Genomic DNA, 22,617 nt, shown 5'->3' on the forward strand with positions numbered 1-22,617 from the left:
TTCTCCTCTACAGTGCAGTTTGTACATGTACAGGATTGTTTCATCATTCAAGAACCAGTGTTAATTACCTCATGCAGTGGATAAAACATGTTGAGATGCTGTGCTAGTATTGAAGTAAGAAGCACACCATAACACAAATGAATCTTGATTTTTTTTTTTTCCTTTATTAGCAATGACCTTCATCATGTCAGATAGATCCCAGTGTTCTGCTACATGAAGCTCCTTCTGTTATTCATCTAAATTTTTATCAGATTTTCTGCAACCATAAAACAGAAGCACTGAAAACATTCAGCAAGAATGCTCTTCTAGAGCTTCCGATTATCTGTTAAAACATATGTAAAGACTAATTCAAGCCTAGAGCCAGCACAGTTCTTAGGGTTTTTGTCTGGAATGGCTTCACTGTTTCCTTACCTCCCTCTGCCAATTAATGCTTCTGCAGGCATAGCATGCTTCTGGCTCAGGTGCGTTCTGGTGTTGAGCTTGGGGCTGGCACATCTTCTGGAGCCATCTGCCTTTAAGACAAGAGGATTCAGAAATACTTGACTGAGCTGACCCATTGATGTACTTGCAGGGATCCTACAATCCCCAGTATAAGAGCTGCCCCTACTCTTCCTGTTTTTTAGTAAAGAAAATAGAAAATAGCTCTTTTAAAAAATTCCTTGCCTTGACTCTGCTTTGAGACTTCAAACACTTAAGGAAAGTTAACTGAAAATGGAATTTTTTTTTCACTTAGATGTTGAAATTTGAAATTCAGTGGAGAGAGTCAGGAGAGACCACAGTTGAAGTTACACAGGTACTGTGATAAACTCTGAAATACCTCAGCAGAATATGAAATTGCTTTTCATCTGTTTCTGAGTTGGAACATGAATGGATGTGCACAGAGATAGACTACTGAAACAGAGGTGAAATAGTGTCCCCAAGGCTGGGAAGATGATGTCCTTCAACAGCATTTCCATATACATTTGTCCTTTATTATTTCCCATCCTCTCTAAAAACCTCTCAGGATATATTTTATGTGCTATGACCAACGTCTGGATGTATGACTACCATGAAAATTACAGCTATTCCTAATAGTGCTAATGAGAAGCTCAGTACTTTCTTTTCACATTTCAATACTTTAGTGTAATGATGAAATGTGCCATCCTAAACTGGGATGTAAAGTAGAATTCTTGCCTATATTAAGTTATTAAAAGTTCAGCTATTTCTCATTTTGGAGCAGAAGCCCCAGGTGATATCTGCAAATGGGAAATATGTGTATTCCTAGTTTAGGTGGGCAGTGTAGAGATGAGCGATGTAGTATTAAAAAACCTGTGGAGATTTTTTTCTAGTTTATAATTGGAAATTAGCATTTCTGCAGCAAGTAGATTGATGTATTTTGTTTAATTTATGTGTACTATAATGAGCAGTGAACCTGTTCAAGGCCCTGGTCATTTATAGTGAGAAAATCAGGAATAAAAGAGATAGTATGTATCAGATATTGACAAAATAACAAGCCACCAACTACCATATATCTCTAGTACTCATTTTGCACCTACTGGTTTCTATAGGTAGCCTTATGGACTTAGAAATAAAACAACTTTTGGTGTAGATTTGTTTGGTTAGATTCCAGGTGTCTTCTGTATAAAGATCGTGTATGTATTTTACAATGTTTCACTGCTTTCACTGTTTTTTGATATGAGCATGCAGATGGATATTTAGAGAAATATAAAAACATCCATGATGATGAGAAACTGCAATCTTATCACCTTGGTTATTCTTTGCCATTTTCAACTGTAGTGTCATTCACTGTTTTGAAGTATAACAATTAAATGCTGATTAGGATACAAAATTTTTCAAGGTGCAGCAACTACAAAATTGGAAATAATTAAGTATAGAATGCTCAGAATGTTCTTTTAAATGATACTATGGGGTCATCTACATGAATAACATCATTGGTTGTCTCACTTAATCAGCCAATCAGGATGAATACAAAGAGAAGAGAGACTAATTAAGATATACTGTCCTAAACTTTTTTTCATAAAACTTTTACCTTTTTCAGGGGCTGCCACAATGATTACATTGATACTGCAGTTGTAGAAAATACCCAAGTGATTTCTCTGGTTTTGTGTTGTGAAGGGATTATCATTCGTTCTTGTGTAGCTTAACTGCCCTTGTAGAATCCATCCGGTTCCTGTCTGTTGGAACTGATCACCATTTGTACAACAGTGGGCTTCTGGCTTTCCACTGAAAGATGTGAGAATTGCAACTTCAACTATCCTTGTTTAGTTTGCTTTAAAAATGAAGTTAATATTTCCTTGCCTTTTTTTTTAAATTATTTTTAATTTTTTACATTTTCAATTTTTCTATTCATTGTTGCTGTGGCAAGTTTACGTGACTTGGAACATGAAAGTCTTTCATGTTGACCTCTTTGAGGCTTATCCTGATGAGGGAAGCAGTAGAGGTGCCATACCTTTCACCATGAATTTTGGCAAGCTTAAGGACCAGTAAGTTTGCATAAGCTCTTCCATGTTTTCTGACACACATGTGAAGGTGTTCATCATCTGGCTTACTGGTTTGTTTTTTTTTTCTTCTTAATTTAATTGAGGTGATTTATTTGTCTCCGTTATTCCTGTGAAAGGCTTTATTCAGGAGTGATGAAGTGAAGGAATAACCACAAGCGTTAATTATTGAATTCTTAGCTGTGTTTTCAGTTTCCCAAAGTTCTTTTATAATATAGAATCTATAAAATATTGTAGAACTGATTTTGCTTGAATTGTGTTCTGATTTAGAAATATCTTTTTCATTTTTTTCCCAATGTTGCACTTGTTGAAAATTAAACAGAACACTTGACAAATTATGCTGTGTTTAAAAAATAAAAATAAAAAATGCAAGCCCAAGTCCAAGGGTTTCATTTTATCTGATGGATGATGCTAAAATTTCGGAATGCTGCTTGTAGAGCTAATAAAAATATCTCTAAGGAAAAAAATATTTAATTGCCTGCTGCCAGATTTTGCTGGCTAATGTGTATGATCCCGGCCAAGCTGGTAAGTTGATTCAGCAAAAGACAGGCAGTGGTCCTTTTGGAAAGGAGAAAAGACTGCTTGGAGCTTTGTTGACACCCTCATCCCAATGACTGTCAAAGTATCTTCTAGGCCAGCCAGAATTTAGTTCACTTTAACTATACTTAATTATACCAATTTATTATGCTGGTTTCATGCATTCTTCCAGGAGAAGAAAGGAAATATCCTGAGAGTTTGTGAAGGGAAATAATCACTTTTCTTTGTGAAAAAAGCTCCGTATTTTTGATAGGCTGCTGCCAGGAGTTATAGTGTAGGGGGATGCAGATGCAGAAACAAGGGATGGTATACCAAGGAGATGGAATCAAAAAGCCCAGTGAGGGATGTCCTTACTCCTCTCTCTTGCATTGTCGACTACTTACAACAATGCAGAATTGTCTGTAACAAACGATGGTGAGAAACAGCATTATAGCTTGTGCCAGTCCTGTGAGAAAATAGTACTCATCCCTTCAAAACTTCATCCCTTTTTGACCAGTACTCTTCGCTGCATTCACCAGCACAAAGTTATCTCTCATGGGAGCTGTCATAGCTGAAGGGGAAGACTTTTATCATTTTTCCTCTTTGGACATATCTGTCATTTGCATTCTGGGCTTTGTTTCAAAGACAATTGAACAAAGATAGTGATCACTGTTTGTGCAGCTTACTGTGAATGGAAACCTTCCCCTTTGCTACCAGCCAATGTTATCTGCTTTTAAATGTCAGGCACCCTTCAGTGTGCACAAAAGCAAGGATGAGATAACACTGCCATTTGCCTATGTTGGAAACAGGGATGACTCCAGGAGCTGGGTAGCAACACTTGCAGTGGAAAGACTTGAGACAACACCCACCCAAATTCCCCTTAGAGTGAGCTTCATAACACGATCTGTTTTGTTGTCGGTTGTACTGAAGTTGTGACATGAGTCTTAAAACAGAGAAATCTCAGATTAGTTACAAGTTTAAGACTAAAGAAGGTCTGTATTCTAGGCGTGTTTGCTTCTCCTTGTATTTCAACTGCTCTCAAAGTGTCTCACTGCTTGTTCAAGTGCATAAGACAGAGTACTTTTATTGAAAACAAAAACAAATGAAACCCACTTCACTTATGTTAAATAAAAACAAACAAAGACATTCTAGTGATGCCAGTGAGTTGATTTTTTCATCCATCACCTCATCCCTTTGTTTCTCTTTATCTTTCTGCCAGTGTTCCATGAATAATTCTGTGACACCTTTCCTCTTGATACATGTATGGCTTAAAAAGTTTCCAAGTTTTTACATGTCATGTATGGAGAATGTTAGCATGGACAGTAATACGTACGCTAATACAGGTCTCCAATGGATTTCTGGCCCTGAATGCAAAGGAAGGAGGGTGGCCTTGTACTAATAGCACAGAAGAGTAAGAGTCCTAAGTCAAGTGATGCTAAAATTCGAAGACTGCTCCATATCTGTACGTGCTCAGGCGTACTTTTTGAGCCTACTACTTTCAAAATCCGTAGGTGTGCTTAGATCAAGCTTTTTACAGCAGCAATACAGGCTAGAAACTGCGATTTCATGCAAATTTTATCTTCCTAAGAAAAACCAAAACATTTACTTCAAAAGCTGATGAGGTATTGCTAACTGTGTTAGGAATATATGGGAGTCCAGTTCAGTTATATCTCAATTTAGAAGGAGCATTGGGAAGCAAATTATAACACATGCTTATTGTTAGAGTTGTATGTTTTAACAATGCTCTTCCAACAAAGACTTTGCAAAATTGGTAACTAAAATTATTGATTACTCTTATGTAAACTACATTTAGTGTTTCACAGAGGTTCTAAATTCTATTAAAATTTAATAATCTGACTAAATTTTTAATAAATTCCTTAAAGCTACGTTTTCAAATGTCTTTTTTTTATTATCAAGTTGTTTCAACTTTGAATAAATTAAGGGTACAGGTCATAATATTATTGTTAAATGGAAATAATTGTGCTGAAAGTACTACTTTTGTTTACTGCTCAAAATTCAAATATGTGCAGCTCAAAAGAATTCAGACATCAGATGTGAAAATCAAATCAAAAGCCATATGTTTTGAATGAGATGTTCTCTTCCTAAACTTGCATCATTTTGCACAATACTGCTCTTACCCTTATTTGCAGCCTTAAACTGGCCTAGCATTGCATACTAGAAGCAATTACAGCAACTTCAGATATTCAGGTAATTCAAGTAGAATTCCTGGAATAGCAAATATAACAACCAGAGAATAAACAACTCAAAAAAGCATTTAATTTTTATATGACTATCTAATAAAAGAGAGAAAAAAAAAAAGAGCAGATTTAAAAGGTAGGGGAACTAATTTCCTCTTACTGAAAGAAAGATGAGGCTTTTTATAGAGGATAAAACTTCTGATGGTGCACTGTTCACAAGCACTCGTGGATCAAGAAGCAACGCATCAACAAAGACAATGTAAGTGACAAACAGCTCAGTGCTACTACTGAGTTTTTACACACTACTTCCTTCTGGATGCTGGAATACAAATAAATATTTAGATGTATTTTAAATATGATCCAGAGGTCTGGTCTTCATATTCAACTGTACTGAACAATTCTCCTTCCTTTGCATCTGGCCTTAATTTGCCAATTGTTTAGTTTTGCTCTGATATAATACACTGCATAATGGGGGAAAGGAGGGAGGAGGAACGTTTTGTTCTGTAAGAGGGCAGTACAGGAATGCTGCTGTGGTGTTTTGGTCAAGTTAGACTAAATATTCTGGTTATTTTTTGAATGAGTTATTTACAATCAAAATCAAAAACACAGAAGACCATGCTAGCTCAGTCTGAGAATTTTCCTGTAGGTGGGCTACTTGTACAGTATGATAAAATAATATGTTTCTGCTGTGGCACTGTGTGATTGAATATATCATGTAAGAGCAAAGCAATTAGGTTAGCTTACCCATTAATTAGTTTGTTTTCTCTTTGTTTGATCTCTGAAGTCTTTGTTAAAAGAATATTGAGCACGTGCTTTTAGAGGGGTTTAATTTCATTCATTATAATCCCGGTGTTCATACTGCAACACTTGCCTTCTAAGTGAAACCTGCCTGAATGAATACAAGCCCTCCAGTAGCTTGAGAGGAACCTCATAAGGAACTCATGCTCCAGAGGTCCCACAGCTTATAGGGTTTTATCTGTTTATGTAGCTGAGAATTTGTTTTTAATAATTTATTGGCTTCTCTGCCAGTGGTATTTTGCAAGTGGATATGTTGAGTTGTGTGGTATTCAGGGCAGAAGTGGAGGCTTTGGAAGGCTCGTGGTCCCTGGGACACATGAAGCTTCCAGTCTCTTACATAAGGTGAGAAATGCCTGGATAAATACTATTTACTTCTACTTTGTTGCCTGGCACTCTCCAGAGATAAGATCCAAATATTACTTTTGCTCCAAGTGATCTTTGATAGGTTGTTTTTTTTGTTGTTGTTTTTGGTTTTTTGGTTTTTTTTTTTAGACAGTTACCCAGAAAGGATATTTCTTTATTTCCTGTGTTCCTACACTTTGGTTAGGATCAGTTTTGACTAGAATCCAGAAAGTTTATTGTCAACGGTTTATGGGCTGGTCTGGCCCGGTTCTGTGACCAGCAGGGCGGAGGGATCTGCGGATCAGCGCCTCTGGGAAAGGGGAAACAGGGGACCCCAAAATACTTGAAAACAACAGCACTGATCTGAGGTGGAACAAATGATTTTACTAAATATAGTATTAGTAAAATACAGTGAGAGAGAGAGAGTCTGTCTGAATTGTGTAGACCTCACCACAGTGCTGGGGTGAGAAGTGCAGTCCAGTTGAGTGACTGAAGAACAGACAGCGAAGTGCAGATGGCGAAGCGCAGATAGCGAAGCACAGACAGCAAAGAGCAGGCGAAGAAGAAGGATCAGGTGACCTTGCATGGAGTTAAATCTCCTTGCTGATCGCAAAGCCTCCTGGGGAAATGTAGTTCTTCTCCGTTGGACGAACATTCGGCAGATATCAAACTCCACCCCCCAGTGCATTGCATGATGTTATGGTGTGGAATACTGATGACCAAAAATCACAAAACCATGACAGTTTGTCTTATATTTAATTGTGAGAAATGTACATACTATTTGCTAGTGTTCTACTCTGCCAGAAGCTGTTAATCATGACACAACAGATTATGCATCAGTGAATCAACTGGAGGAGATATTTTTTTTTAATAGATCTCACTTGAGAATGCCATTCTTCATTAGAAGTTTGAAAATTTCCCCTTGATAATTCAAAACAAATAAATATACAGGCATGTGCAGATAGTCACTTAAACACGAGTATTCAATTGGCAAGAAAACACTTTTTGCAACCACTGTGCCAGGAACTGCATGAATTTTATTAGCAAACTTTACTAAATAACTGGTATATTTAGTTAGCGTTCGTGCTGAATTTCTCTTTTTGATTTGTTACTTAGTTTTTAACAGATTTTTAAGTCACTGTGGCTGTTCAGTTGTTTGTCAGTGGAGACAACTTTTTTAAAGCGTTAATGTTACGTAATGTTATGTTGTGTTTCTTTGCTCTCTTTTAAAGAATGGAAATAGAGTAGAATGCACGTTCTGGGTTTCTTAATAAATCATGTCCCTAAATCCATTACATGCTTGCATGTGTTGGTCACAAAAGATTTAACAAAATCTATTTCAACATTAGGATCAAACTATTTTATGTGTTAACATAACGTAGATGGAAAGTATCCAGATATCTTCTGAACTGAAACACAACTCTTTTCTCATTATTCTTAAAACCATTAAAGAGGACAGTGAGAAGTATGAGGGATAAATTTGCTTAATTTCTTCACTCAGAAAGCTGTGTTCATAATTGCTTATTATTCTGGGGATTGTGTGAAAATGTAAAGTGCTAATAATTAAATTTAGGACTACTAGATGGAACCTTCTGATCCCGCACAGACTTTTAATTGTGTAGTTATCCTACCGGGCATTCCTTAAGTCAAGCAGATAAGATAGTATGACCTCTTGATCATCTTCTTTCTAGTCTCCAGTGTTTACCTGTGATTTCATCCTCCAGGCATGCACTTTTTTTGCTAACGGAGGAATGTGTATGTCTACAGCATTATAATCTATAGTGTGTTTATTTAGATCTCTATCTGTTCTCAAGCACTGATGTAGCCTGAAGCCAGGACAATTCTGTATCTGAATCCAATCCAGAAAGAGTTCCCTGAGTCACTCCCTTGGGCTGAAGGTGCCTCAGGGTTGGGATGCAAAAGCAAGCAATCTGAATGCTGAAGCTATACTAAAATACTTTGTGTATGTTAGTAAATATCAATTAGACTCTTAAAACCAAGTGTTTGTTAGGCATCTCTGTTGAAGCTTTCAACCAACTTAAGGTATAATGAATTATACCTTAATACCCTGATTGCTTCAGAAAAATTATCTTAATGCTTAATCACTTCATCAAAAGATATTATCTTGATTTATGTAGTAGTACTGTGGTTGGGAACTTAATAAATATTTAAAAGCCAAGTCAGACAAAGTGAATGGCTTTGTCTTTTTTCTAAAGAATGAATAGAGTGACTTCTTGTACTTATTGGAAGGCAGTCATCACATCCAATATCCATCCTAATTTTCCAGTGTTTTTTTTTTTTTTTAATACATTTATTAGCCTTCTCAAGCTAAAAGTCTTATGATACATTTGCAGTTTCTCAAAGCAAATTCCAAGCATTTAAAGCGGAGAGCAAAGATGAGGAGAAACATTTTTGTGTGGAAGGTGGCAATGACAGAACAAATGTACTTTTCTCCCTTTCCCAACTTTATAGAAATTTGCTTGGCACGCTTGTATACCTGTCTTCTTTCACAGCTAGATCAACCTTGTGTTATTCTAATGCTGGGTTAGCTGAATGGGTAAGGAAAGGCACACATTTGGAGTGAGATTTGTTAAAGATATTGAATACCTCTAGCTATGCTGGAACAGTGTCCAACAAGAATTATGTATGTTTATGCAGGTAGATTTATCCTTAGTCCAGATAAAAGGTAAAGCTTGTTTTGTTTATATCCCAATCAGAGATGTAATACAAGTTACTGCTTGCTTTTTTTTACTATGTAACTAAGCACGCTCACATATTTATGTTTCCTTGTTTGTTGTAATACTCTGCTTACTACTGTCCTGTTACCACTTGAAATTAAATAAGCCCCACTGGTCTTTTCCAAACAGCTATTTGTTTGCACATTATCTGATTACTGCTTTGCACTACATTATCTTATTTGTATCATATTTAAAATTTTCATAAGAGATTCTAGGAGGAAGAAAAGGACTAAGATCTCAAGTGTTATGTTTTTGTGTGCTGGATCTGGGAATGTAAACAGAACTCTTGACTCCTGCAGAGAAAGAAAAGAAATGCTTGATGTGACCTTATATGAGCTATACTTTAGCAAGAGATGAAAAATGGAATTTTTTTTTTTTTTAATTTGACTTTATATGATTGCCAAGTTCTAGCCTAAAGGAGATATTTATGGCTGTGATATAAGCCTTTGAAAGAAAAGGAGTTATAATGGAAAAGGCTTGACAGTCTTTTAACTTATAGAAGCACTAGCTATTACAGTTTGTGTGCACGTTCATGTGTGGGTGCATAGTTTGATAACAACAGATACTGAATATCTTTTTTCCAAAAGGCTGACCTTGAAATGTCATAGCATCAGAGTACCAGTAAATGATATATGGTTCTAAAAGCTATAAAATTTCAGACAACACGTTCCTTATAACATAGTGCAGTTTAATTTTCTCAGTTGTCATTCCTTTAATTTTTGAAGCATTCTCTGTTAGAAGTAATATTGAGAAATTGGGTGAGGAGGCTGGACAAGGTGAAGTGTAAAGATTTGATGCCATAAAATGCTAATATGGGTAATTAACCAAGTGTTTATGTTTGGGTTACGTATTCATTTTCTCAGTATTTGTGGAACTGAGTGTGGAATTAGGGAATTTTTATCCTCCTTGACTGGTCTTTGAGAATGTTTAGATATCTAACAGCAAATTACTTGATATGCCTATTGTGATACTTAGATACATGCCTTCAAAACTTCAAATCTGTGTCTTGGTACTGCCAAATATAGAGCCTTCTCTTTTTCTGAAATAAATTTAATTGAATTCTTAAGCATTTAGGATACAACACGTGTCTTACTAAGATAGAATAGTAAGACATTACTCAGAGACTAAGATTCATGTGTATGAAGAGACTAAGATTCCAGTATGTAGGAACTAAAAGTAACGTAGGTCAGTGTAGGAATGCTAGAGTGTACTTTGAACTTGGTTTTCAAAGTGTTTGAAGTAGGAAGCTTGTTCTCTAAAAATCAGATATAATTGTTCCTTTGTGTATGAGTGTGGGTTTTTTTGTTGTTGTTTTTTAAAGAGAATCCCTTTCAAATAATTGCCATTGATGAGAAACAGGAATTTTTATAACTGTACATATATACAATAAGACTATATACACACATGATGTTTTTAGACATGAATACATAGTGTTTCACATTGAAGACAAATCATTTAAGACTTTCTCTGAGCTGCTACTTCAGAAGATATGCCCTCTGGGGAGAGAAGAGGTATGTTCAGTTCTTCTCATTAAGGCTGGAGTCCTTTGCTGGGCCTGTAGAGCCTTCATGATGCCTGCAGAGCTACATGTTCTCTGTTATGTTAAGCTGGTATCAAGAAGTGCAGACTCTGTGGGACTTAGGCTAACTCTGATGTAGCAACATCTTGAGTATTGCTGATGGAAACTAAGAAGATTAAACTCTGTGTAATCTGGTAATCTTTATGTAAGTGAAGTCCAAATTACCATAAGCTCTTCAGAACATTCATTTGTGGATCAGTAAGAAGGGAAAAATAACTAAAACTAGCTCAAGTTGCAAATCTGTGGGTCTTTCTCTTTTGCAGTAAAAACCCTTCAAAGATGCTTTGGAATAAGAAAACTATTCTTGTTTTACCTTCTTAAGGGAAAACAGCTTTGAAGCACAGTCATATCCGTTCCTGAGTTAGCACACAGTTACATTGAATTTATGGAGACTATTAAAATGCTAAGAGTCACTGACTGATTATTTTAATGCTCTCTCACTATTTCATAAAAGATTACTTTCAAAATTGAACTGCTCTGTCTTGGTGGTATTGCCATTTTACTAAATGTGGATATTGTGTCTTATGATATATTTTTTTAATGCATTCAAAATGAAGAAATATGTTTATGGTATTCAGTTGTATATACAGATAAAACAAGAAACAAGGCAGTAAGCTCAGAATGCCACCAAGTTGCACAGATCTTCATTCTATTAAATTTACAAAATTGTAACAAATTTGCTTTGGCTTTTAAGATCTTATGATTACGCTAATTGTACTGACATTAAGTTTGCTTTTCTCAGTTACCATTTGTGATGATTCCCTGTAGACGAAACATGCATCTGTACAGTTCCCCAGGCTTCAGGTTTACCCTGCTTGAGCAATGTGAATTATGTTGTTGTCCTGTGGTGTCGATTGAAAGGCCTAGGCAGAGTTTTAAGTACAACCTCTATCAGACTTTAATCTTCATCAAATAGCAAGTGAGAATCACTTATTATCTGGAAGAAAATTGAGAGCAGCTTCCTCCCAGTCTTCACAGTTGTAATTAATTTGCCACTTCACCCATGGTTCATATCAGAGTTTTCTGAAGTAAGTTGTCTTTTCTGTAGCCCAAGACTCTGTCTGGGTTTCAAGCTTCAAGGCAAAGATCTCCACAGCTATGCTGAGGGGTCTGAAGTGACATCTATGTGGAATCATTCTTCAGGACACTTCTACATCGCTAACATCCACACAAACTCTACTTGCACTCAAACCATGTTAGGGAATCGTTGAAAGAGCATTAATTGGGTTATAATAATAATTGGGCCAAGATGTTTCATATGTGCTTTAATACTGTGGACTTCTGCTGCCTGGGAACATTTTGTGGTGCGGTTTGATTAACTACTAGAGGCCCCTTCTCCAGCCTCAGAGGCACAGGTGTTGTGTGAACAAGCTGGAACAGCCAGTGATTAGCCGCACTCCCTGTTCCTGACCATCATGGTAAAGGCTCCTCCTCACTGAACAGCCAGTCCTGCCCTGGATGCATAAGCATTACTCAGCAGTAATCAAATATGGCCCCAAACAATTCCTCTTTACTCAGTGAAGCTCAGGCAAGCTGGATAATTGGCCACTCATGATAGGGAAACTTCTAATTTCAGTAAGAAGGTTTTTTTTCTCTGCAAAATCTCTGCTGCTGCTTTGAGATGAATTGCAGTGGATTACCATAGTAATAGACCACCTGGACATTGTTAATAAGGAATTTGATGAAATATTAGTTCTAAAATGAATTTTAGATGAGCTTTTTCCTGCAGCAAGTAAAAGGAGTTGTATCGGATCGTGATTTTCTGTCAGAAATAAGTTGTACTCTGCTCAGGTTGTTCAGAGGTACCATATAATTCAAGCACTCACTGCGTGCCAGCTCTGAGCATCCATTTCTCAGTGGCAGTTGAGTTAGATTTTAAACTTATGTCTGTGAGTTGTGATGTCTTACTATATAGCTCTTTCCATATTTTAGTTCTGTATTTGAAAAGGCAGTCACTTTGTACGTTGAGCAGCGTATCAGCATGTACCCCAATGAAGTCATTCAAATATCTTCTTCAGTTGAAATTAAGTCTTGCTGAATTTCAAGATTTATGGTTCATACTGAAACACTGCATTGCTCCCACGTAGCAGAGGATGATACTTCTCCAAGAGCACTATTTGTTTGTCCAGTCACATGGGAAGCTGCATATTGCTGTTGATGCCAAATTCTTCCTAGAATGTACTTTAAGAGACGCCTTCATGAAGATGAGGCTTTGGTGGGTCTCGCCATGTGAAGATGCAGAATATTATAAATATTTCATCTCCCAGTCTGCAGGCATTGAGCAGGAAAAAAAGAGGACTTTGTTGTTTTGTATTACTCAGATAGTGTGCATTTTGGGCTTCATAAATTTTACTCAGGTGGAGATTTCAGTAGTTTGAAAACTGCTTCTTTTTTTTTTTTTTTTTAATAGACACCTTAAGGGTGGCTTATATTGTGAAACTTCTGTTAAGAAATGATTTTTCTTTGCATGATTTATGCCTGAGGCTTCTTTAATAAAGGCTAAGAATCAGTAATGGATTCATATTCCTCTGTCAACTGCACCTTTACCATTTGTTTCAGATTATTATTTTAAAAGACACAAACTATTCAATTCATAAAGTTGTTTATATGTATTTAAAAAATTAAAATGCTGTAATTTAATTCTAGTATCTGAATGTTGAAAACCCTAGATTAGAAAATTTTATTTCCATTAACCATCAGGGCAATCTGTCTATGTCCTTTTTAGGTCAATTTCTTGACGTGCTGTCCCGAATGTACCATTACATAACGTGCAAAATATATAATAAAAATCTATAGAAATAATTCTGTTAGGTGGTTTTTTTTTTGTTTTTTTTTTTTTTTCCCCATTTGTTGGCATGGCATTAGGAATTGTTTGTTATAAGAAATCTTGTTAATCCTTTTTTTGCATGTGGTTATAATGAAACCGAAGTTAACTTGAAAGAATATTGCACTTAGAAAAATGTCTTTGTTCTTTCAGAGGATGCCAGCACTTAAAATTCAGAATCAATTTTGTTGAATGAAAATTCAAATGGAATAGAAAATTGGAAGTATACATTAAATGTATAATCACAGAATTGGAAGGGACCTCTAGAGGTCGAGTCCAGCCCCTGTGCAATGCAGGCCCCCTACAGCAGGCTACACATACAGGTGTCTGGCTAGGTGGGTCTTGAATATCTCCAGAGAAGGAGGATCCACAACCTCTCTGGGCAGCCTGTTCCAATGCTCTGTCACTGTGAAGCGGTTCCTTTACACGTTGGTGTAGAACGTCTTATGCTCAAGTTTATGGCCATTTCCCCTTGTCCTGTCCCCACAGACTGCTGAAAAGAGAGTAATAGTAATAATAGTAATTGTTCTTACATATACTAATATCTTTGATTACAGTGAATTAATTTAGCACACATATAGGTGTCATGCATTACTGTTATAATCCTTTTGTAATTTACTCAGTATAACATCATTGCACATTGTAGCCACTTTCTCAGATTTATTCTCCACTGAGATTTGTCCTTCTTTCCTACTGCTCAAAAATAAAATAGGTGCAACATTGAGGTTGTGGTTACTTTCATGCCAGAAAAATCATTGGTCATTTTAATTACATTTTGTTCTGTCAAAATAATCTCTTTTTAAACTTTTTGGTACTGTACTTTTAAACTGTTGGCTAATTCTGACTGGTTTTGGCTGATTGAATCCATGACCTCTAGATCATAGAGTCACACAGGTGGCAGGGAATCTCTGCAGGTTTCTGCTTCATGCTTCAGCTCAAAGCAGGTTCAATTAGAGCAGGTTACTCAGGGCTCTGTCCCATCTTTAAAGATGGAGGTCCCGTACCTTCTCTGGTTCCCCATTCCTGTGTTTGGCAGCCCTCATGGCAGTAAGTGAGTAAATAAATAACATAATCCCTAATTGATTTCCTGCATTCTGGCTTCCATCGATTTCCTTTCATCCTGTTACTGCGCAGCCCCAAAGATTGTCTGGTCCCATCATATCCAAACCCTCTCACTGTGGGTATTCCTTGGTCCACTGAGACTCCCTTTTCTTTCACTTTGGAAAACTGAGCAGCCTTTCAGCCTTTTTTCATAACTTGTGTGCTGCAGTACCTTGTTGGTCTTGTTGATCTGTACTACACAATGTCCAGCATAGCAAAGTCTGACACGTGCTCTGATATTAGAGAAAGATATGTACACAAAACAGGATTTCAGGTGTAAAAAGCAAAATGCTGGTATTCCTTTACTTCTGAATCTTTCAAAATCTTTCTGTTGTCTTTAGTCTCAAATACAGCTTAATTTTGTTTTGTTTTGTGTTCTGCTTAAATAAATTCAGTGGTAACTAAACTTCAGAGAGAGCACAGATGAATTAAATTTCAAATTCCAGTTTACAGACGATTATGTTCATCTTACATCACTGGGCCAGCCTAGGAGAAGGTGTTTTCTTTAGTGATTTTCCTTTCTTTCTGAGTTTCTAAGTCAAAGCATATGGAAGAATGTGATTTAGCTTTTCAAAGTGCATACAAATTAGGTGATTATTCATTTTTTCATAAAGCAGAATTGAAAAACAGTAGAGTCATAGCAGCCTTGCCCATAGGATATTTTGTTACAAAATATCTTTCTTCTGAAGGGCTTGAGATAGCATGCTCCTAATTCCTGTAGAAAGAAATGAATTTCTAAATGCATATTTTATTGCTAACACCATATGGCCTTATGTATATATAAAGGCCATTTATGCTAGCAGGCTCAAGAAGTGAATATGTAGTGTGTCTTTTAACGTTACTTCTGTTAAAGCATAACAATTGCTGTGTTCTTTATTTTCATTCTCATTTCAGTGTTGATCTTTCTGTTTCCTCTTTTAAGGAACCTCTCTTTGAAATTGTCGAAGGAGGTAGAACAAGGAGAAGCCAGGTATCCCCGAATTAGCCAGCTGGCTGGCAGCCCATCTGTGGAGTGGCCTTTTACTGGTTTGGAAGAAGGCGGAGGCATTGAATCTTTGCCCTTCAGACTGATGCTGCAAGATTGCACAGCTGTAAAGACATTGCTACTGAAAATGAAGAGGGTTCTTCAGGAGGTAATTGCCCACTCATTTGTTAAATTAATAGCTTTCTGCATTAATGAGCTAAGCAGCGAAAGAAGGTCAGAAGAGTTCATGAACTTGATGTCTCATAATATGTTCTGAATATATGGAGTTGCTGCAGAAATACAAATAGCCCTGCCTCAATGTGGCTAAAGTCAGAAAGTTTATGCAGTAGCAGAGTTTAACAGATGCTGCCATCTTGGTGCTCAGAGAAGAAAGCTGCTCTTCAGCTTTCACCTAAAAGATGGTGGATTTATTTAGATCAAAACAAATTGTGTTGTCTTCCTCTCTTATTTTGGAATTTTACAGTTTTCTTACTGCATTTGTTAGTCAGTATGTAGTCACATGCAGTTTATTCAGAGAAGAGATTCAAAAGGAAAAAAATGTTCTAAGTAGAAGTACTAAAGCTAAAGGTTACTCTCCTGGGCATGTAAATGGCAGATGAAAACAGATTTCTTAGTTCATTATATCAGTGTTAAGAGTGTTCACTTGTCCTGTCCTGCTACATTCTTCGCTTCTCCCTTAGAATGCTGGTGTTTATTTGAACATCACCTTTTGCATTGTATAGGGTTTTAGAATAAAATAAATTTTAAGTTAATGGCAAGTTTTCATCTTGATGTCAGTGCACTAGAAGAGCACTCCTGTTCTTTGATATCTACAAAAATTACTATTTTTTTAATTTGTTTAATTCATAGACTTTGTAGAATAACTTATGTTCAGAGGATTCTATGGAGATGCAAACCCTCTGCTCAGAGCAAGGCTCCCTTAAAATAGGTTGCTCAGTGCCTTGCCCATTTTCACTCTTGCCCACTTTTCAGTACGTTAGTGGGAGTACCTTAATGGGGCCTCCACAGTCTTTTAGGGCAACCATGCCAATGTTTAACTACATCATTGCAAGCTTATTACTTAAGATATATTCAGAATTTCCACTGATGCGATTTCATCATATGAAGTGACATTTGCCTGAGACGAATAAAGCTTTGATAAGTTCTTTGTTGAATACAGAACTGAAATAATTAATTTTCAATCAGTTCTTTCTCATGTAATGTGGGGATATGGAGCAGGATTTGTAACCACATCAAAAATGCAAATAAATATTAAGGATTATAATATTACAAGACATATCAGTTATATTTCATCTAGTTGTATTGATAGCTTATTATATGATTATTATGTTTTGATTAAAATGATTCATTTTTGCCTTAAAGGTAAGGATATCCATTTTATTTTTGATTAACAAATTCCATTACACAATTGTATATGACTCTACTGAGATTTTCTATATGTCAGTATGTTGTGCTTTCTAGAACATTTTTAAATATATATTTTAATACGTATTTTTAAATACACATATTATAATACATATTTAAAAGCATTCACCACGTAATTTACACAAAAGGAACTCAACTTATTTAATATACTTGAGTTACTGACACCTCCTTATGTTATCCATGCTGATTTTATTTTTTCTTCTTATTCATTGACTCTCTCACTTCTTCCTTTTTACCATATAATTTTTGTCTTCCCATCTGACAATATCACAATGCAAAACGTAATCCTGTCTTTCTCATTTTCTTTTTGTCTTGCCTTCCTTATGAAATCAAAACATGAAATTTACTAATCCCACAGTTGGATATTGTGTATATGCTGTACATATATAATAAATATGTGCTGTAATTTATCTCCCTATTTTTTTCAACACTTTTGAGGTGCTGAATAATGGTTTTGAGGTAGAACATCTTACTAGTAGTACAGATTGTTCCAGTACACAGCTGAAGCAAAACCTGATTTGGTTAGAAAGAAGTGATCAATCTGTTGATTATCTAAAACTCATTTTGCTGCCTGGACTTGTTATTTGTATCTTGGTTGTTTTTGTTGTTGCTTTAGAATAAATAAATAAATGAGTGACTTCTAATAATAGCAGCGATCGCTATATAGTGAATTAATAGCAGATTATATGGGGAATGCTGCAAAATAGCATTATTGCTTAGATTTCATATCTCTGTAAAAGAGTTAGCAAGCCTGTCCACTATACAGTAGGCATCAGCCTTGGTATAATTGTAGAATTGTAGAAAAATGTTATAAACACACTAAAACTTGAGGAAATGAGCCCCAAATTGAATATGATTCAAAAGAATGTAAGTAGCCTGGTTTGAATGGTGTAAGCAACTAAAGAAGAGATGACTTTGAAAGGTATAAAAAAAAGTGGTATTGGAGTGACAAAACTTTATTATCTTCAGAAATACAGACATTTGTATATTTATATCACTTTGAAATTATTAGTGGAAGATTCCAGGAAAATGTAATTCCATCAAATTGAAACATTTGATGGAAGAATCTGACAAATAATTCATCTGAGCATATGTGGCAAGCAGTTTCCATGGAGAAGGCATCTTAGTTCCATTCTAACTAGATTTAATTTCTTTTTCCAAAACGCACTTCCACTCCAACCAATATTATAAATCAAACTCTGTGCAGTGCAGAATTAAAACAGAGTAGAAAAATTTGTTCCCTATCTTTGAACTCTTGTCTATTTTTAATGTTAGGTGAACATCTCTGGCAGGTTTATAGAACTGAAATATTTTATATCTGTGATGTTAAAATATATATATATAATTATTTTTAGAAATAATAGTACCTCACATGTTTCCATCCAGTTTTGAAAATATAAAATCATGCAGTCTATATTTGAAAAATGGAACAATTTATCAGAAGAAAAGCTGCAGTTTTTCTCTTTTATAGCTGATGTTATCTAAAGAACAAATTACAGGAGTGTATACCTCTTTATTGAACAACTTCTGACTACTAATTTAATTATTTTCTGCCGAAGTGTAATACTAGTTAAAAATATATATAATTATTTTGTTTTCGCAGTTGTTTGTAATTGAACAATCAATATCAAAAAGCTGGATGCAATATATGCTGTACTGTGTTGCAGATTTGTAAAGCTGCGAGTTTAGCTTGTTATTAGTCTATGAGAAAGGAAATTGAAGACGTGGCAGTAGCTTGAAAGACTGAGAATGTTATTAGGTAACGTGTTTAGTAAAGGGCTAATGAATGATTGTTTGATTAAAATAATTAATTACAAATTCACGTTCAGTGAAGAAGCGTTGAAAATGTCAACTTAAAATGCTCTGTATCTTTGGCTATGTAAGTCTTACAAATGTTTAGAGAACTTTACTGAACAAAGCTAAAGATAAACTGGACAACACAAGGAAACCCAGTGGTGCAGCAGAAATCAGTCCAGAAAGTATTTCTGAATCCAGTCAGCAGCTTTACTGTGGATGGTCTATTTCTGACAGGGAATTTTTTTAATAAATGGGCTAGCCAAGACCTGTGACCTGCAAAGTTAAAGAAATATTTTGAAAAAGCATTACCAGAGATTAGCAGCACAGCTTGATAAAAGCCATTTCAAAATATAAGACAGTATCAGCTGATATGTAACCCGTCTATGGTTTGCAGATATTTCTTGGTGTCCCTTTTCTTTCCGTTTCAGTCTATTGAACTATTTTTTGTTTGCTTGTTAATTTGCCTTTTGTTTACTTGTTTGTTTGTTTTGTCCTCAAGGTGTCTACCTGGTCTTGACCTTTTTTCAGTATTAGTTCCCCGCATTCAAAAATAAAAATTGGTAGGTTTGTCCTCCCCTTACAAATGGATTCTTTACTTTCTAACTTTAGATGGGCTTTAGATGGGCTCTGAACTTGGCTTCTGGACTCAGAAGATGACACTGGCTTTTGTCCTCCATGTACTGTGCTATACGTTCTGTGTTTTATTACGTTTCAGACCATATATTTTTCGCATATAATCAATCAGCATCTTCAAATAAGAGTGTAGATTCTTTGTTAGCTATTGCTATTAACACTAATAAATATTTTATTATATATATGTAATAACTTTCCCAAACTACATAGGTTGCTCTGAAAGTAATACTTCCTATTTATTTCCATGGAGACTATAACAGATACAAAGAACACTGTAACACTATTTGATAGAGGAAATTCTCAGCAACAAAACACTACTTTTCAACACAGTTGCTACTATTAGCTATGTATTTTTGCCAGCAATTAACCAGAACCTTCATGCTACACTCATAACGTCTGTGTCAGGGGAGGTGGCTCGTTGTCACCACTGCTCAAATGTATCATGTACTAATGTACTACCTCACTGTACTCATGTACACTGTTTGGTCTTCATAAATCTTCTGCAAGCGTCAATGAATGTCAATGGGAGCAGTTTTTTCTGCATGGAGGAATTCAGTTCCACACCTTTCCTTCTTATGCACTTCCATGTCAGGCTTGATTTCATCAGACTGCACCTTTGCTGTCATCTGTCACATGACAACAAAATGTAATGGAATTTTGGTAGGAAGGTTCAAGCCCTACTGTCATACCACAAACACTCGCCTCTGATATCATAAGCCAAAATAATAAAATAGTAGGCATTACTTTCGGAGCAGCCCTTTTATGTATTTTTTTCCTGTGTCAAATGAAACTTGGGATATTTTCATCTGTTTCCATTTAATGGTTTGAGCTATAGCTAACAGGGAGAATATCAAAAGGTGGCTAATTGAGAGGACATTTAAGGGCTTGGCCTTTCTTGAAATCACTGACAGCATTTCGGGCAAAGACATGTGGGCAGAACTATTTGTAGTTCTGTGCATGGCAAGAGAGGGTCTTTATGATTAAATGAGCATGGTGGAAAAAATATGATTGTTTTGGGAAGGAATCCATTTATTCAGTGGTGATGGGTTGCTATTCAAATGTTAGATGCTGTTAGATGTTGAGTGCATTGATTAATTTGGGTAGAAACTGAATGTCCCAGCTTAAAGAAATCTTGCCAACATTTAGGCTCGTTTCTACACATCATGTGTTACCTATATGCTTTATGATATAAATAGATTTTCAACATGTAATTACACTTCTGTATATTTTTGTGTGGGTATTGAAACTGACCATATTGGCTGTTAATCTTGAAAATTAAGATACTTTGTCAATGTGTTTGTGTAATTTTGAATATAAATTATTCAGTGCTGTGCCAGACTCCTTTCACAGCTCTGCAAAACACTATGCAGGCCATGGAGCTTTAGAAATTGAAGCTAATTGCTACTATTAGCAACAGGAATAAGTCACTCTGGACATATATTGCACGCTGTGTTTTACTAATTAATCATTTATTTTACTGAGGGAAATTGCAGCTGTCTGTGGCTATCATTAAAATGTAATGTGTCCAATACAGAGTTTTTAGATTGTGTTTGAAGAATTAGAACTTTGGAAAATTATGTCAGAATGACTGTGAGAAAGGCTATGACACTTGCCTGAGATTTGGGGGACAAAGTCAAACCATTCAGTCTGCCATTAGCCTGCCATATATCACTGGCTACATTACTTCTCCCTGTGCATCTTTCACCTCATCAGTGAAGTAAGCATAATTATAGATCCTCTTTTATGCTGCACTTGCAGTCTACTAATCGAAAACAGTAAAAGATAGCTGAAAGTTGTTTGCAACATTTTGCAGTCTGATTACCAGGAGATAGAGAAAAGGCCTTGGACAATGTTTTTTTAAGGATATTAAAGTATTTTCTGCAGTGCACTATGAAATGTACTGCGTTTACTGATATTGTTTGTTAGCCACTTTGGAAGCAATTGAGAGTGCAATAAACTATAAAATACTGCAGATTTTCTTCTTTTAAATAAGTCTGTAATTAACCAGTGTAGCATTACTGATGTATTCAACAATTGAGCTTAATGCAGTCCCTTTTATCAAGTAATTAATGCTGAAAATTATTAATTCCTTCATTTCATGGCTTGTTGACATTGCATATACCCATATATTTAAATAATTAATGATAAAAATGTATTAGATTAAGTGCAGGGATTTGACTTGATCATATCAAATGATCTTTTAACTTGCAAAAGTCCACTGACATGTCCTTGTCCAGCTGCTTGCAAAGAGAGAGCAGAAGCAGCTGTATATTCTGGTACACTATTTCAGCATAGCTGGTGATACTGGAAGCTGACGGATGTAATTAAATGTTCCCTTTGGCAACAAAGATTATTTTAAGATAATCTATTAAAAGCTATTTAATATTAACAAACATAGCTAATACTTGTTGTTTGTTATTTTGCTAGACATTCTTAAAGTATTTTGTAGGGTATCTGCTTTAGCAGGAGGTTGGACTCCATGCTCTCTTGAGGTCCCTTCCATCTCCTGCAATTCTGTGATTATGTGAAAATACAAGTAAACAAGTGTACATTTTTTTCTGCCTGTATTTGTAAGGCAAGTTATGGAGGGCAAATACTGTCTCCAACATTAACATTTTTGCTGAATCTAATATAGACAATACTCTGAAATAGGTGATAATATTGTAAATCCGGTCCCAATTCTGTAGTTTGTTTCTTAGCTGAATAATTTTAGTTCAAACAGTAATGAAAAAAAAATTGCTAGAGGACCAGCATACTATTTCAGTGCAAGTAACGCTGATTTCAGTGTGTGCAAAGTTGAAAATTTCTTGAAATTGTTAACCATTCTCTGATGGTACTTGAGAAAATCATTTACATGGCAAATCAAGGCATGTTTTTCATTGATTCATGTAAGAGGCCTCATGTGGTAGATGTTGAGCAATTCTGGGAGAGAATTGAAGGGTTAAGATGAATGTTCAATATGCTCCATATTTGTACTTTACTCCTGACCTTGTTCATTTGCTGACAAACTAATGAATGTAACATTACAGGCAGAGAATGGCACACAGCTTTGGAGCCCTATGGGGTCACACTAGTATTGGTTGCATGAAGTGGTACTCTGAAATGATCCAAATTGGTGACCAATTCATGGTCACACTCATTATGAATTTCTTTTGCAGGTCACATTCAGAGTGATTTTGAACC

General features: G+C 35.7%; 1 protein-coding gene across 15 annotated transcripts in view; it reads left to right on the plus strand.

Annotated features, from left to right (window-relative positions):
- CCSER1 (coiled-coil serine rich protein 1) overlaps positions 1-22,617 on the plus strand; it is a 620,464-nt gene that overhangs the window by 246,108 nt on the left and 351,739 nt on the right. For all 15 annotated transcript variants that reach the window (XR_007376361.1, XM_048941935.1, XM_048941933.1 and 12 more), the window contains one exon: positions 15,517-15,727. Coding sequence is in view for 14 of the 15 variants with exons in the window: in XM_048941935.1 (XP_048797892.1) it covers positions 15,517-15,727 (211 nt within the window). In the remaining variant the exon portion in view is untranslated. The remainder of the gene's footprint in view (positions 1-15,516; positions 15,728-22,617) is intronic.

The sequence above is a fragment of the Lagopus muta genome, chromosome 4 (assembly GCF_023343835.1).
Source record: "Lagopus muta isolate bLagMut1 chromosome 4, bLagMut1 primary, whole genome shotgun sequence".
NCBI classification, from domain to species: Eukaryota; Metazoa; Chordata; class Aves; order Galliformes; family Phasianidae; genus Lagopus; species Lagopus muta.